The 17,666-nt window shown below is 36.5% G+C and overlaps 1 protein-coding gene across 1 annotated transcript in view; it reads right to left on the bottom strand.

The window, feature by feature from the left end:
* The window catches only part of LOC125649025 (pre-mRNA-processing factor 39-like), an 18,767-nt gene continuing 1,101 nt past the window's right edge, over positions 1-17,666 (bottom strand). Inside the window, exons 3-15 of the mRNA XM_048876231.2 lie at positions 17,273-17,398; positions 13,854-13,969; positions 13,597-13,755; positions 12,590-12,788; positions 11,382-11,492; positions 10,315-10,479; positions 7,281-7,407; positions 3,619-3,827; positions 3,273-3,332; positions 2,816-3,000; positions 779-865; positions 532-643; positions 1-337 (exon numbers count right to left, since the gene is read on the bottom strand). Coding sequence (XP_048732188.1) covers positions 275-337; positions 532-643; positions 779-865; positions 2,816-3,000; positions 3,273-3,332; positions 3,619-3,827; positions 7,281-7,407; positions 10,315-10,479; positions 11,382-11,492; positions 12,590-12,788; positions 13,597-13,755; positions 13,854-13,969; positions 17,273-17,398 — 1,719 coding nt within the window. The 3' untranslated portion in view covers positions 1-274. The remainder of the gene's footprint in view (positions 338-531; positions 644-778; positions 866-2,815; positions 3,001-3,272; positions 3,333-3,618; positions 3,828-7,280; positions 7,408-10,314; positions 10,480-11,381; positions 11,493-12,589; positions 12,789-13,596; positions 13,756-13,853; positions 13,970-17,272; positions 17,399-17,666) is intronic.

The following is a 17,666-nucleotide window of genomic DNA, read 5'->3' as shown; positions in this document are numbered from 1 at the left end:
TTTTAAAATACAATATTTTACTTGTAAATCTCAATACATGATTTTATATCAATCACAATGATGGCATCTTAAAGTTCATCACAACAAAATACACAGATCAGATTTTCTAATTGGTGGCAATTTGGCAATGATACCGAGCCCTGTAACATAACAATGCGGGCTTCATCCAAGTCAATTTCTATGATATAACTAATGGTCATGACCGCAACCTCAATCACAAAATGATGAGAATCTGATGAGCAAAAGAAGGTGAAGAAGATGCATGACAGCTGCCTCATGACGGGTAGTAGTGCTGTCCGTAACCCCATTGCTGGGGTGGGTAGGAGTAACCACTATTCTGAAAGAAAAAAAACACAACAAAAATTAACATTTTTTAATACATACACAGTACTTCATTTTTTCAAACACAAAGGATTTTATCTCTTTTACTCAAATCACACTAGCCACTGCTGAACATTTTGTTTCTTGGAACATTTTTTAAACTTCCAACTTTTTTCAATATCCAACACTGTACATTTTCCCTCCACTTACTGCATACGATCCCCAGTGTCCATAATAAGGGTCCATTCCCGTCATCTGACTTTGATCACCGGATCCATTTTGTGTTCCTTCCACTTTTGGTCTTTTCTCAACAGGTTCATCACTAAAGGAATAACAGTGTCAGGACTTTATAGAGGATTAACTCGGTACAAATTAACTCCATCAACCACTCTTTCATCAGGTGCTAGAGTGAATCTTTGTAAAGGTGCTTACAATATGAGCTTAACCATTTACTTACTTCGTTACAGTATCAAGAGGTCTCTTCTTCCTCTCATTGTGAAGTTCCTTCATCAGCCGTTGATGTTCATCATATGATTCCTTCAAACTACAAAGAAATACTAAAGAAATGTTTACATTGTCCAAGCTTCTGGAAAACTGGTGGGTACTAAATTTGGGTCTGTCCATCCATTTGTCTGCAACACATTGGTTTTCAGATAAAATTGAAAAATTAAATTCAAACAAGATTGCTACACGTAACCATGTCCCCCACCGCCGCAAAAAAAGTTGAAGCACAAAAGTCCCATAACTCCTGCACTAAAACAATCCTATAAAATTTGAATGAAATCCAGTGAGCGGTTTCGTCGGAGTCGCGTCCACAAAGTGTTCCTTTAGTGTAGCATGTACAAATTCAACAAAGTTCCACAACTCCTGTAAAAATTGTCGTATCAAAATGGCGGCATAATATGATCAACTACACATGGTGACTAACAATGCTACAAAATATGAACAAAATCTGTTGCGTCCAAAGTGAAGTGGGACGAATGGACACCGGTATTTCTATGTCCCCTTTCGCGTTGCGGTGGGGGACAATTAAGAGAATTAATAGTCATGGAGACTATTGATTTGGAGATCCAATGTCAAGGTCACCAAAATACAATATATCATAATTGACATTCTGGACTTGGTGATTATTTCTCCGGTAGCAAAAGCATCATATATACCAAGAAAATGTCAACAATTGTCATAACACTGGTATACGACTGAATAATCTAAAACATCAAATTAGGTTACTGTAGCCCATGAAATGATACCTGGATCTTTGCTTACACCTAGAGTACAAGACCTACCTGGAAGTGATTAGAAACACACGTTTTCATTGAATGACCAAAAAATAATAAACGATCACATAAATCTAAGAAATTCCATTTTGTTTTTGGTGCTGGAAAAATCAGCTGTTGTAGTTCTCTAAAAAGAACGTGAAAGTAAACATACCATACTGTACTAACTACTGTAGTTTGTCAGAGAGCTGGGAGTCATTCAAACATATCTAATAAATTGTACGATCATTTCCAGATGACATCTTATATGCTGTGTGAACTTCAATTTTCCATGACTTCAGGATGACTCCTTTTGCTTTAGGTCCAAATGCTAAGGACAATGACTCAATGAATCACATAGGATAAGCAATGGTTTCTTGCTGATATTTTTGAAATTATTTGAGCTTTTGCAAATGAAAGTTCACCAGTTTGTCCTTTACATTTGGGTGCTTATTTTAATTCCAGGATTATACAGTAACATTAAAATATTGAAAACAGTTTTTGTATTCAAATTAGTAAAAATATAGCACCACTAAACCGGTGTATGATACGCCCGCATACATTATTGACCCAGGAATTTGAACAAGTAAGAAAGGATTATTCACAAAAGGATTTCGTCTGAGTTGCAATAACATTGTATTTTGAATTAAACAAATCTAAGTCCAAGGGATGTAACTCCTTCAAAAATAGTGGGACAGCATTCCCTTTGTAATATGCACATCTACACATTGTGATCTTCCTTGTACCAAGTTTCATTGAAATCCCCCAAAGGGTTTAAGAGGAGTTGCAAATACAAGGTGCTTGCATAAAATAAATATGTCCAAGGGCCCTAACTCCTTCAAAAATAGTGGTGGAGCATTCCCCATGTAATATGCACATCTCCACATTGCAGGGCTCGAAATTAACATATACCCGTCAGTCTGTGACTGGTTAAAAGTCTGGTGGACTGACAGACATTTCATCAAAATCTCCCAAAGGGTTTAGGAGGAGTTGTGAAGACAAAGTGAAAGGGACAGACGGATGACAGCGGTATAGCATAATACACCCGTATTTTTGTGTGGGAGTATAAAAAGTTACAGCACTAAAAATTTCCTGTAATACCGTAACTTTCTGTCAAATTTCAAATTCAGAACCCACAATACAGTAGATTCCACATTTCAAATATCTCCACTTATGAATGTATACAATTAACAAACTTAGCAAACTCATTACATAGCAAATATATTAATGGTACATACGTAGTAATACTAGCACAGAAATCCTCTAAAAATTCCAGCTTGCGTTGAGACATCTTGGCTTTGGTTTCCAGAGGGAAATTCTCACAGTCCAGGATGGAGGCGAATATTTTGATGACCCTTTCTTCACTAATTGGTCGGCACTGGTACTCCAAGTCTAGTAGCTGCAGGTAGAGCTTAATATTCCCCTGAAAAACACAAAAATCCACCCCTAAAAAAGACCTTGTAATACGACAGGTTTGTCATCACCATCAAGCGGTCCTCTGTATGACGACAAGATTACAAGACTTTTGTTTCACATTAGCATTACCTCAGGGCGGCCAAACTCATAAGCTTTAAAGGTTCCAACTGAAAATAATGATCAATATGATAAGAATGGCAAGTAACCTGACCGTTGAAGCTGTGTGTAATATTTGGTTCACACTTGGTGACTGACTGTTTACATGCAGTTTAGTCTTACCCTGTCTTTTTCTATAGCTGACTGTAAGGTGGTGCGTGCCCGGTCCGTATCTCCAATAATCTACAAAACAAGAGATGGAATTCAAACACTGCCAAAAAACATTTCAACATACAATATAAGAACACAGTTGCACACATAGATCTGATCGGTTAGTGCGAGGTTCAACAGTACCATGGTAAACATTCAAGATTCTTCATAAGAGCTGCCATAATACATGATTTTGGTATCTGTAAAGGAAATCACAAAGGCATACAAGATCATCCATTAAGGGTGTTAGAATAAAGCATACACACAACAGTGTCTGAGTTCTGTGCCCTGTAATGGTCAGCTTGGGGATTTCTCTTACCTTAAGGAGATACCGGGCGAATTTGATGGAGAAGAAGGAGGAAATTTCGGGCTGGGAGGCGTTGTTGATGTAATCCTGGAACAGTGCTTCTGCCATTGCTGTGTTTCCCTTCCGTCGCTCCAAGCTGATCTTCCTCATGTTTACCATCACCAATCCAGGGACGTTGTTATCCAACTCCGACAGGATCTGGGATGCTAGCTCATAATTTCCTGGGGGAAAAAAGAAGTATATTTTTCAAAACATATGCAATGTATGTGATTCAATACATGTGCAATGTATGTGATTGCTTATGGGATGTTTACAAAAAATATCAATCATTTCCTCATGTGCCTTAGTTTGGGTAATTGTCATGATGTTCACACTTCGGACACAGTCAAATAATAGTTGGTCTGGAATTGCCAACCCACTTCTGAAATGGGCTGTCAGGTAGGAATTTTTGTGTGTGGAGATGGAGGAACTATACAAATACAGTGCTCCAAGTTGCGAGTAAAACGGTTGCATTTGTGACCAGAAAATAGATTTTGCGACTAGAGATTATATTTAAGTCGCATTTTTGTGAGTGGAGAAAAATTGGGCATCCAGTAAAATTTTGTAATCGGGATCGGAAGTCTGAATAAACATTTTTCAGTCTCGGTCAAAACAGCGTTTGAAAGTAACCAAGATGGCGTTAAAACGAGGGTTAAAGAACTTTGGATTTATCAGTAGTAAAAAGTAGAAGCCTCGGCCTAGTACATGTAACGAAGAAATTCAAGAATCACAAAGAGAAAGTTCTGCATTTAAAGATGACGTAGCTGTGTCTAAAGAAAAATGCAAAAGTAAAGGAAGAACCCCAGTTCTAATGGCTGCAGGAATTTTTGTGGTTGATATACAGAGATTGCAAAATGTTTTGCAGAATTTGTGAGGCCAACCAGCCAGTAACGTCCATCTTTTCTGGACATCCATTGTCCGATTTCACCACGACCTGGTGTACATCTTTCAAAGGTGGAAGTGTGACTATTCACGGTAACTGTAAGAAACACGTCTTTGTCCGTGACTGCATTATTAGCAGTAAGTTGAGCGGGGCAACTGTTGCTGCTAATTTTCACAGACAATTACAAACTCGGGATGAAGTGTTCTTATTGATGCTGGAACTGATTGTTCAGCAAAAGATCCAACAAGAGTAGAAGCTCTTATTCGCATAAGCAGTCAAGGCCCACTTATTGAGGACTTTAAAGCAAATCCTTGTGTGGAATGTTGGGTTTTCTTCCCCAGAAGCATACTGTAAAATATACAGGATGGCCCAATGCAATACAACTTTTGCCAGAGTAAATAATTGACTCCTTTAGCATCCAGTATGTTTCACAGCACATTTCTATTCAATTTAAAAATAAAACAAACAAAACGCATACTTGTACTGTACATGGGTATTGATTTTTTTCTTGAAAGATATTCAAATAAAAAAAATAAATTGTAGGTCTTATTTGCAATTTTTTTTACCATAGCGAGTAGAAATTTTGAACATGGGGACTAGAAATTTGAAAATGGCGACCAGAAATGTTTCTAGGTTGCCATTTTGCGACCTGATAGCAGATGTGACTTTGAGCACTGAAATAAATTTCACCCACTCCAAAAAAACCCCCCCCAAAACTCGGGGGTAAAAAATTAATAAATGTGTTGTTATTTGCATTATTTATTGGTTGCTATTTCTATTCAGATAACAGAAAAGTTCAAACATTGCCAGAAGAACATGGGCCACATCGCTCACTGAGACACCTTGGCATATATTTGAAGATTTTCCCTATATGCATTCACATGTCAAACTAAAATCCCTATTGTGGCCCCAACCTACCCCCAGGCGCCATAATTTTTACAAACTTGAATCTGCACTATGTCAGGAAGCTTTCATGTAAATGCAAACTTCTCTGGCCAAATGGTTCTTGAAATGAAAATTTTCCCTATATATTTGTATGTAAAACAATCCCCCAATTGTGGTCCCCCATCCATTGGGGGTGTTCCTGATTTTAACAAACTTGAATCTCTACTACATGAGTGTCATGAAATGTAAACTTTTCTGGCTCAATGGTTTTTGAGAAGATTTTTAAATGACCCTACCCTATTTTGCAATCATCTCCCCTTTGAAGGGGACATGGCCCTTCATTTGAATGGACTTGAAAGCCCTTCACCCAAGAATGCTTTTTGCCAAGTTTGGTTGAAATTGACCCAGTGGTTCTGGAGAAAACGTCGAAAAAGTGAAAAGTTTACAGACAGACAACAGGCAATCAGAAAAGCTCATTTGAACTTTCAGCTCAGGTGAACTAAAAAGGGTACTTTCACAATAGTGTCTCATAAAATCTCTTGAAATTCCAGAGATGTTAAATCATGCTGGTAGTTTTCACTCATATGTCCGATAAAAGTTGAAACTATGTCGACTATTTTGTCTGGTAAATTTGGATTATGAGGAGTATGTGGAGGTGATACTGTATTGTATTCTAAAAATAGCTCCATGCATTGTATGGGGAAGTAGAGGGAAATTGCAATCAGTTAATGAGGCAGGTAAAAGGAAATATTGAAGTAAACTATGAAGTATCACAATTACAATATTTTAAAGTAATTGATATTTTTAAAAACAACATAATAATATGAAATTAAAATGATATGAAAAGAATTTAAGATTACAAAAAGATTAAGACTGAAATTTTGGTTTTGGACTCAAGTAATGTCCTCACTTGAAAACTGGGAGGAGATAGATGGATGAATTATGTACGCTCCACATAACATTAAATTCCTAATAAAGTGGCAAAAGATCAAAATTGCAACTTGGTCCAGAGTGACCCACAGAAGAGCTACACAGCTTAGCTTAATATGTGACAGAGAAATTAACAAATAAAACCAGAAAACCCAAACAGACGGATGTACATATATTGCTGTACCATAATACATCCTGTCTAACACAGAATGGGTAAACAAGAGGTACTGTGAGCAATGCTCACTAAGAATACCCCCCGCTTACCCCAATCTCCCAAAGGATGTTGGTAATAGGTATAAACTACCTCTTTTCTGAGTGTAAAAAACAAATGGCATGACAAACCGAACCATATTGCTACTTCAATGTCCAGTGCGCGTGACCTTTGACCTTTTGACCCCAAAATCGATAGGGAACATCTTCATCTCATGGGTAGTCCATATGTATGATATGGTGACTGTAGGTGGAAAGGATAACGCTTTAGAGCCCGGAAACCATATTGCTACTTCGACGTCCAGTGTGCTTGACCTTTGACCTTTTGACCCAAAAATTGATAGGGAACATCTTCATCCCATGGGTAGTCCATATGTATGATATGGTGACTGTAGTTGGAAAGGATAACGCTTTAGAGCCCGGAAACCATATTGCTACTTCGATGTTCAGTGCGCTTGACCTTTGAACCCCAAAATCGATAGGGAACATCTTCATCCCATGGGTAGTCCATATATATGATATGGTGACGGTAGGTGGAAAGGATAATGCTTTAGAGCCCGGAAACCATTGCGTCTACAGACGGACAACCCGATTCCAGTTAACCCCCCCCCCACAACTTGTTGCGGGGGGTATAAAAATTGTTGGAATGAAAAAAATCAATTTTCTATCAAATCAAATTTTATTTTTGGCCTAGTAATAGTAAACAAGTACTGATAAGCGGTCTTACTGTGTCGCTCCTCAAATGCTGCCCAGGCCAGACTTATGTATGGTTTCTTTGGCAGATGGATTCTGCAGGCTCTCATGTATACTAGACGGACGGCTTCAATGCTGTGGTTCTCCATATACTTGGCATACTGTAAATCAGATTTAAACAAAATCTAGTTTTGTTTACAAATATCTTACAAATAAAAACATAGTGACATTCGCTGAAATTTAGAATTTTAATTTTAAAATCAAAAGATTTGAGATTGTTGCTAGGCAATATTACTTTTATATTAACCAAACCTAAATACTGATACAGTATTACCTGTCTAGTGAGACAATTTTCTGATTTCACTTCCATCACTTTTACTACAATCATTTTCACAATTAAACAAGTATCAGGGGCTTTCTACCTAATGCAACCATGTCTTCATACCTAATATGTCTTACAGCGTGACCATGTTTGAGGGCAAAGCAAAATGTATTGGGATAACAGGACAAAAAACATCCTGAAGTTAGCACCTCATGTGTAAGGACCGAGATCTACCAAAGCATCCAACCTTTGGCCATTTGATCTGCTTATTCATTGAATGTGGGAAATATAATGCAATTGATATAAACTACATTGTGATGTCATATTCAGCGTCGGTATTTCAACAAATTTACAAACATAGGAGACATGGTACAATCACGTTAATCATGGAGAGATTATATATGATTAAGAAAATATGGTTTACATGGTTTTACAGATTTTATGTAACAACTCAGAACGACGTGAACTAGGGTAGTCAAGATTCAAAATGGTGAAATACATGTCCTCCCACTTGTATTCGAATCTGCGCCATTTGGACCAAAATTTTCAAATTCTATAGGTATGGTTTAATTATTCATTAGTTTTCTATATTTCCCTTTTAAACATGTATATATGTGTTTCCTATAGGGAAAGCTCCACTCTAACAACCCTTTGGGCCGTGAGAGGGCTTTGCCTTCTATTACACAGGGATGTGACTGGATTCCTCAGAAATCAGAGGAAAACTGGTCAAAAAGGGAGGAAAACACCTCACCCTACCTGGAAAAATATCATTTTCTGCCACTTTAGATCAAATCCAGAGTGTTTCATTTTTTCAAAAATTGAGCAAATCAGAGGATTTCCTCTGAAAAGAGGAAAAATCACATCCCTGATTACATTACATATTACTCGTTGCGTGTAGCAAAATTCAATGGTCTTTTTATGTACATACTGCACACCATACTGTCAGATCTATTTTTACATCAATTGAAAGGAACAGTTCATTATAAGGTACTTGACCTTTGTAAAGCATGTCAATTAACAGAAAGCAGTTTTACAAACTTGATACTACGACCTACTGATCTCAACACTTCAAACATGGTTCTTTATATTCGCTAATACATTTAAAGCATAACGTTGGAATGATGTCTAATGACAGCTTTTATATACAATGTTGTAGATGGGAACGTGTCCGCCAATGTAAAGCTTACTTGTACAAGTACCTTTATGCATTCATTTCCTAAACCTCTCTAATTACATCTTTATAATAATGATACAACCCAAATCTATAATTAACTGTCAATTTTATCCTCCTTTTAACACTCTATAAATGAAAAAAAAACAACCCAAACAAACAAGCAAGCTCACATATCCACAGTGAATGACAGTACAAAAAGCGAGCAAGCTCACACCTCCACAGTGAATGACAGTACAAAAAGCGAGCAAGCTCACACCTCCAGTGAATGACAGTACAAAACATAATGAATAGCAATGCATAAAATACAACAAATTACCTACACATCTTAAATGTTTATTTGAATGGCAGCATTTTGGGAATATGGAATTGACATTACTCCAATATCAAATATTTTTCTTTTTGAATGCACATAAGCCAAACTTCTATGTTCAAAAGGGGCATAACTCCCAAAAGTATGCACATCTACACAGTAGGTCCATATCAGATACAAAGTTACAAATTCTGTTGAGCACAATGCTGACAATAACAGGACTGATGGGTGATACATTATACCCTCCCCAACTCATTGTGTGTGGTATAATTACAAAACAAAGACTTCGTGTATTTCTCATTGAATAATATTCCTTGCATTAAAGCAATCTTTCAAGGAATGAAAGCTTATACATAGATATATCATTCAGGGAATGGAGAAGTATCAAAATGATAGCAGAACTCATGTGAAAGATAGTTCAAATGAAGACAGTTCAAGTGAGGAACACATCACGATATATGCGAGAGATAGCTCAAATGAAGACAGTTCAAGTGAGGAACACATCACGATATATGCGAGAGATAGCTCAAATGTAGACAGTTCAAGTGAGGAACACAGATATATGTGAGAGATAGCTCAAATGTAGACAGTTCAAGTGAGGAACACATCACGATATATGTGAGAGATAGCTCAAATGTAGACAGTTCAAGTGAGGAACACATCACGATATATGTGAGAGATAGCTCAAATGTAGACAGTTCAAGTGAGGAACACAGATATATGCGAGAGATAGCTCAAATGTAGACAGTTCAAGTGAGGAACACAGATATATGTGAGAGATAGCTCAAATGTAGACAGTTCAAGCGAGGAACACAGATATATGTGAGAGATAGCTCAAATGTAGACAGTTCAAGTGAGGAAAACAGATCACGATATATAGACACTATACAAGTCTGACCAGCACAAAAAAGGCTCAATGAACCCCGTAAACCCATGATTTATGTGTTGCACAGGTAATTAAATACTCTAAAGGTAATTAAATAATTCAATACCCTACAATGTGCTTTACCCTGGACTGAAGAGGAGAAAGCAAAGTCTACCAAATGAAAGTGATAACTCAGATCCAACCTAAAGTCTAAAATCACAAAAACTTGTCATTGAAGATCACCTGTCTTGTGAAATCATTACTTAACAGATATGAACCCAGACAAAGAAAAACAACTGTCTTGTGAAATTATTTCTAACGTGCAGTTATTTAACAGGTATGAACTCAGACAAAGGAAAGCAACTGGCAGGAGTATTACAGTACTCTGAAGAAATACCTTGAGCCAGAAATCTTCATACAGGGCTGTAGCTATCATACACCTCTCAAACAATATCACCACCCTCTCATGGTCCCCAGCCTCAATCTCAAAGTCCAGATACTCCTTCCAATTTTTCAGTTGGGATTTCTCCAGTGGTTTAACATGGAAATATGGCCTCTTGATCTGCAAATACATAATATATACTACATGTAAATTGCACATATGAACTTTGAATAGAACATACTTCTGACATGCTTGCCAGAATATTTTAGGGAGCCACAAATTGGACACAAGTTCTGCAGGGTTGCAAATAATTTTAAAAATCCAGGGGCCATGTGGGCTCCTAACTTAACAAGTTTTACTAGCCCACATTGATATTTTGGGGCCCACATTTTCAATGAAATGTTGAAAGCAATAACAAAAAAGAAAAAAAAACTTTTTACATGATGTTTTAATTTAATTGAACTCAGTTTCCATTTCCAATTCCTGCAATCTCTCAAATACTCTCTCTTCATCCTCACTATCAATGTCATATTCACTTTCAGTCTCACTCTCATTCCCAATTTCACTCCTAGACTCTCCTTCCATCTCTGTTTGTTCATCTATATTATACACTGTATGGCACATCGTTTAGAACTTTCATTGAAATATGTATACTCAACGAAGTACTCCTTGCGGTCTGCTTTTCTTTTTTCTACTGGGTTAGGTACCCCCTGTATAAAATCTAATCGCGCGTCTTCTTATGACGTTGATCCAATGAACAGTCTGTCTCTAGAAAACGTTTTATCAGTAGCAAATAGTGAAAACGAAAGTGCATTTAAAAGTAGAGTCAAACCCCGGTCGGGTTCCGGAAAAGTCCGACAAAATTTTTACTCGCCATGTGGGCGATAAGATCCTTAAGATTTTGTCGCCCACAGATAAAATTACTCGCATTTGCGAGTGGGCGAGTGGTTATTTGCAACCCTGTTCTGTATTGAAGGACATGCTCTCCTTGAAATAGCAGGAGCAGTGAAAGATTCATCTTTAAAAAAAAATTCGATTTCATCAGAAAATGGTTGAATAATAAAATAACACGATGAACATACAGCTTCCTCATAATTCCACCGCTTGCTCACTTCATCTTCCGTTTTCTTAAATATCTCTTCTCGCACGTTGATGATTCTGTCTCTGAGCTTTCCTGCCTCCTCGTCATCAGTCTAAAAACATCAAGCAAATTCAACATACATCATCCACAAAGCATCCAAACATTTAAAAGAAACAAAACTATTTCCCCCTCTTATTTCCATGTAAAAGCCTCCTTCAGTTTCCCAAATATATACTTTTTTCTTAAATTCAAGGATATTAAATCTATAGTCAAACAAGACATATTTGTAAAACACTGCCCCATATGGTAGCAAAGTAATTCTAATAATAAAAAGTGTAGTCACAAGCAGGAGGGAACCAGTTCACCATAGTATCAATTCAATGCAGTATGAACCAGTTCACCGTAGTATCAATTCAATGCAGTATGAACCAGTTCACCGTAGTATCAATTCAATGCAGTATGAACCAGTTCACCGTAGTATCAATTCAATGCAGTATCTTTTTGTTGGCATAAGTTTTTTTCATAAGGTAAACAATTTTGGTACCAAAGGTCTTGTCACAAGGAATACACACTTGAAATATGAAAGCCCTAGCACTAAGTGTTCGAAAGTTATGACCATGGTTAAAGTTTTTATAGACAAACCAAAACTGTATGCCCCTGAATCTCTAATAACGGGGGCATAAATTTCTCAAATTAAGATTAGGACTGAAACGATTCACCGAAATATCGATACTGTTCAATATAAACGCTTGATTCAATGCCTCAATTTTCGGTTTGATATGTTTATTACAAATGGGTTCAGTAAATACATCGGGCTTGGCCTGTACTTAGTATTTTTACCTGCATGAGGGACAAAATAGCGTCCTATAACGTTCAGACTGTTGCTTGCCTGGAGTCTGACCAAAATACTAAGGAACTTTAGTCAGTTTAAAGCATATAGAGCCAACAGGCATCTTACCGTTTGGAAGTTTGGAAACATTTTGCTTTCAATATTATGATTGTGAATCTTGGTAATTAAATTTTTCTTCAATGATATTATTAGTATCTTCTGTAAGTTGTATCGTATTGAATCATTGTTATATGTATCACATCGGGAAGGAGGCGTATCGTTTCAGCCCTAATAATAACCTCCTTCACAACAGCAAAACACCCAAATCATACAACCTGTATTCATATTTTGTACAAAGAAACGAATGACAAAATACTGACCTTTTCCCCTTCTACTTCCATGCCAGGAGGGGCGTCCTCCCCAGGTGGTCCTATCACCCCTGGGGGTCCGTCGTCCCCTGCCGCTTCCTCCTCTGGATTTAACTCGGACGTTCCCACAACCACCTCCTTCCTGAGCAGGAGAAAGTTGTCCAGAGTAAGGATTTCTTTGGGATGATGAGATAAGACATGATGCTTGAAACTACAAAATTGAGAATCTTTGGATGTTACAGAGCATATGGCATATAATCTTCTGAATATTTCTAAAGAGGACTGCCACGGGTCAGACATTTGTTTGATATGATTTGATTAAAAAAACAAACCCATTTTTTGGGATTTGATTTCATTTTGTGTGATAAAATAATGAATTAAAAAACAAGGAAGACCCTGACGTAATCATTTTTCTGTACATCTTTAATACATACTTCTAATGCATTTTATTCAACAAAATAAACAACAATAATTTTATTTCTTACATTAGCTCACACTTGCATATTTTGCATACTGTAATTGCTTCATAACAACTTCTAACTCTCCCTCTCTTAGAAAACTAAAATATTCACATTTGCGATTTCAACATGTTGCCATGTTTTGTTTACTGTTACATGGAATTTCATTGGTTAAAACATTGATATAATTATAGATCCAATCAAAGCATGTGTAGCAATTCTGAAATGTAAACAAAATGGAACCGAGATCCAGAAAATACAAACAATGAATTGAACCTCAAGTGTTCTTACTGCAGATACCAGACTTTCCTGTTAACAGTGACAGCACTATTTCTAAAGTATCTATATCATACATTGCAATGACCATAATGCCTCTGCAAATCAATTCATTCACCCACTGTGATTGGAAATCAAACTCTTTCTTCCCTGAAACTATTATTTACCACACAATCTGCTATACAGAATTACAAATGAAATGCATTCAAATTGAGCATACTTGTGTTTTCCCTTGTTAAAATGAAAGTTGTTTAATTTCTTATAATATACAATCAATGGACTCACTTTTCAAAATGATGACTATACAGTTGTGTTGGGATCTGTAGTATTCGATCATACAAGGTGGTCTTATTGATCAGGTTTTCTTCCCAGGAAATGTACGCGTCCCACAGTTTGTCTGACCTGAAATCTCTACCGCAGGCTGTAACAGCTTTCTCAAAGATTCTGAAATTACGTAGATCAGAAAACTGAGATCTATCACACAAAGCAGATGATTCATATTAAATTCATCAGAGTCAACAAGGTTAAATAAAGCAACAAACCCTCGAATTCCTTCTTGTCCATATTCCAATTTTCCATATTCCTCAGTGTAAAAGTTTATGTAATGTAACCATAGTTCTACGCTCAGGGAAATGGCTTGTGTGCCCCTTTCAAACACCTGCAAATGAAACACATACATACCCTTCACTTTAGATTTAATGACAGCAAGTTTTATAAAAAAAAATTTTTTTTACCAAGCATTGTACAAGTATCTCATGGGAAGCACTCAGAGTTTTAATTACACATCTACACACAAAACAATTCTTTTTATAATATATCAATTATATGACAATGCAGATGGGACTTCAGCCATATAAATTAATTCTCTGGTTGTCAGGCCAATTTCTTCTAAGGCTAAAATAAACAAGAGGCCCATGGGCCACATCGCTCACCTGAGTCACCTTGGCCCATATCTGAAGACTTTCCATATATATTTGCATGTAAAACCTTAGTCCCTATTATGGCCCAAACTACCCTTTGCAAACTTGAATCTACACTATGTCAGAAAGCTTTCATGTAAATGTCAACTTCTTTGGCCCAATGGTTCTTGAGAAATTTTTTTTAAAGCTTTTTCCTATATTTGTATGTAAAACTTTGACCCCCCCCCTTGTGGCCCCATCCTACCCCCCGGGGGCCATGATTTGAACAAACTTGAATTTGCACTATGTCAGAAAGTTTTCTTGTAAATATCAGCTTTTCTGACTCAGTGGTTATTGAGAAAAAGATTTTAACTATATATTTGTATGTAAAACTTTGATCCCCCTTGTGGCCCCATCCTACCCCCGGGGGCCATGATTTGAACAAAGTTGAATCTGCACTATGTCAGAAAGTTTTCATGTAAAAATCAGTTTTTCTGGCTCAGTGGTTCTTGAGAAGAAGATTTTTCCTATATATTTGTATGTAAAACTTTGATCCCCTATTGTGGCTCCATCCAACCCCCGGAGCCCATGATTTGAACAATCTTGAATCTGCATTATGTCAGGAAGCTTTCATGTAAATCTCAGTTTTTCTGGATTAGTGGTTCTTGAAAAGAAGATTTTTAAAGTTTTTCCCTATATATTTGTATGTAAAACTTTGATCCCCCTTGTGGTCCCATCCTACCCCCGGGGGCCATGATTTGAACAAAGTTGAATCTGCACTATGTCAGAAAGTTTTCATGTAAAAATCAGCTTTTCTGGCTCAGTGGTTCTTGAGAAGAAGATTTTTAAAGATTTTTCCTATATATTTGTATGTAAAATTTTGATCCCCTATTGTGGCCCCATCCAACCCCAGGGGCCCATGATTTGAACAAACTTGAATCTGCATTATGTCAGGAAGCTTTCATGTAAATCTCAGCTTTTCTGGCTTAGTGGTTCTTGAGAAGAAGATTTTTAAAGTTTTTCCCTATATATTTGTATGTGAAACTTTGATCCCCCCTTGTGGCCTCATCCTACCACCAGGGGCCATGATTTGAACAAAGTTGAATCTGCAATATGTCAGGAAGCTTTCAGGTAAATTTCAGCTCTTCTGGCCCAGTGGTTCTTGAGAAGAAGATTTTTAAATGACCCCACCCTATTTTTGCATTTTTGTGATTATCTCCCTTTTGAAAGGGACATGGCCCTTCATTTGAACAAACTTGAAAGCCCTTCACCCAAGGATGCTTTTGGCCATGTTTGGTTGAAATTGGCCCAGTGGTTCTGGAGAAGAAGTCGAAAATGTGAAAAGTTTAACAGACAGACGACGGACAAAAAGCGATCAGAAAAGCTCACTTGAACCTTCGATTCAGGTGAGCTAAAAACGTAATGTTTGTCCTTGAAATTCCACAATATTAATTCATCAACTTGCATTAAACTATAAGAAACTGCAACAGGGTTGTTGTTTATAATGCAAATCCCATACTATGCATCAAATATCCTCTTTCAAAAAAAAAAAATCGATTTTGGATATCTCGAACCCCCGGATATCTCGAAGTTTTTTCGAGGTCCCTCAGACTTCGAGATAGAGACATTTTACTGTATATCTGGAATATATTGTGTTTGTTTTCCTTATTTTAGGAATTATTTTGAATTACAGTTTACCGTTTGATCCCGATCAAATTTAACTACATATTTACATAAAGTACCAGCGCATTACATTTAATTTTCCAAGATTATGCCTTTATCTTATTTTTAAAGTATTAAGTCTTTTTTAGTCAATTAAACAGTGAATTCCATGAAAAAAAAAATCATTCAGTGGTATTTAGATTTACATAAAAATGATATGATTACATCTATGAAGATGAGTTCTTTGATGATTGTCGCTGTTGTTTAAATCAACACTGGATGTGGGTTTTTTTAAAGGCCAGCAATTATTCAATTGATTTGAATCAATAATTGGCCAGTGGACAAAGAAACAAAATATAAAATAAATTGATGAATTGAAAAGGGAGATTTAAAAAGGCATTAAAATCCCCCAAAACAACCAAAAGAGGGGGGACAACAAAATCAAAGATAATGAATTCCGAATAACTGTCAATCATACGTAAAATTAATTACTAATGTAGGCCTAATATGCCAGTCACATTGCTCCAAACAAAATAGTAATAATCGGGATTGGGATGCCATAAATTTTCAATAAATTGAATGTTGTTTTCTGGTCAAAATATCGCTAAAAAACAAATACTTTCGATAAATTTTGCAATATTATTTTATAATCATGTTTATTTAAGTGGTATACATATAAATAAATGATTAAATTGCATTCAATTATTAAACTAACATACTCTAGCGTACTGTTTAGTAGTACCCGTGGTTGAATATTGTGTTTTGGGTAGAAGTAGCTGACACATTGATTACAAACAAATGAAAATGTTTATGAATAAATACATGTAGGAAAGTGTGCACAACTATTTAGCATAATCTGTACCACCTTTAAAAATTTGTACGGTTTCTGCTCCATATATGATGTCTGATAATTTTAATATGCTGAGACATTTATTGTAATTGTATATCAAAACTCAATCACAAACTGGGCATTTTGCAACTGCTACTGGATCCAAGTGCAAGATAAAAAAAATAAAAACGTTCGACTATGAACGGGGTCTCGTTCGGTGCTAGCCACACTTCACGTCCGCACGGAAACTGTCCGCCTTGAATAGGTCGCTTATTATCGATTTGTGCAAGACAGTTGTCATAATATTTATGGGGTTCTGATACTGGCATTTAGGTAACATTATTGCCGACACCGAAGCAGCTTCTAATAGATGTGCCGCCATTGTTGTCGTCGGTATTGTTAACTCGTACCAAAATGATTTCGGGTAATAGTTCATACATTGATAAATTGAAATGGGAAAATTCAAAAAAAATATATCGGGTCGGTGGATATATTGAGGGTCGGTCGGGCAACCGGAAACAAACATATTTTTTATTTTGGCCCAAGTAATTAGTTAAACTGCATATATTACCTCTATTGCTTTCTCTGGCCCTGACTGCTTTTTCTCCATATCTGCATACTTCTTCCAGTAGCCATAACAGTAAGGGTAATGTTCAAAGAAGGCATCATAAGCTTTCCTTGCTTGATCAAGTTTTTTCTGCAATAAACATTTTAAAATATGTAAGAAATTCATAAGAACACACTTGTGATACTTTCATCATTTTCTGGTAGCAGGGGACAGTTTCGCACTATAGGCCCGGTCAACTTTTTCAAAAAATGGAATTACCCCGTATTTGAAGTGATATTACATGTGTAAAAATGTATACAATAATTTTAGGATGCATGTCAAATGTAGCTGAGTGCTTAGTAAAAATGTTGATATACAACATGTAGGTGTCACCATGATTCCTAGCATATAGATGGGT

Source organism: Ostrea edulis, chromosome 5, assembly GCF_947568905.1.
Source record: "Ostrea edulis chromosome 5, xbOstEdul1.1, whole genome shotgun sequence".
Classification (NCBI taxonomy): domain Eukaryota; kingdom Metazoa; phylum Mollusca; class Bivalvia; order Ostreida; family Ostreidae; genus Ostrea; species Ostrea edulis.
The sequence above is the reverse complement of the archived record's forward strand: the minus strand, read 5'-3'. Positions and strand labels throughout refer to the sequence as shown.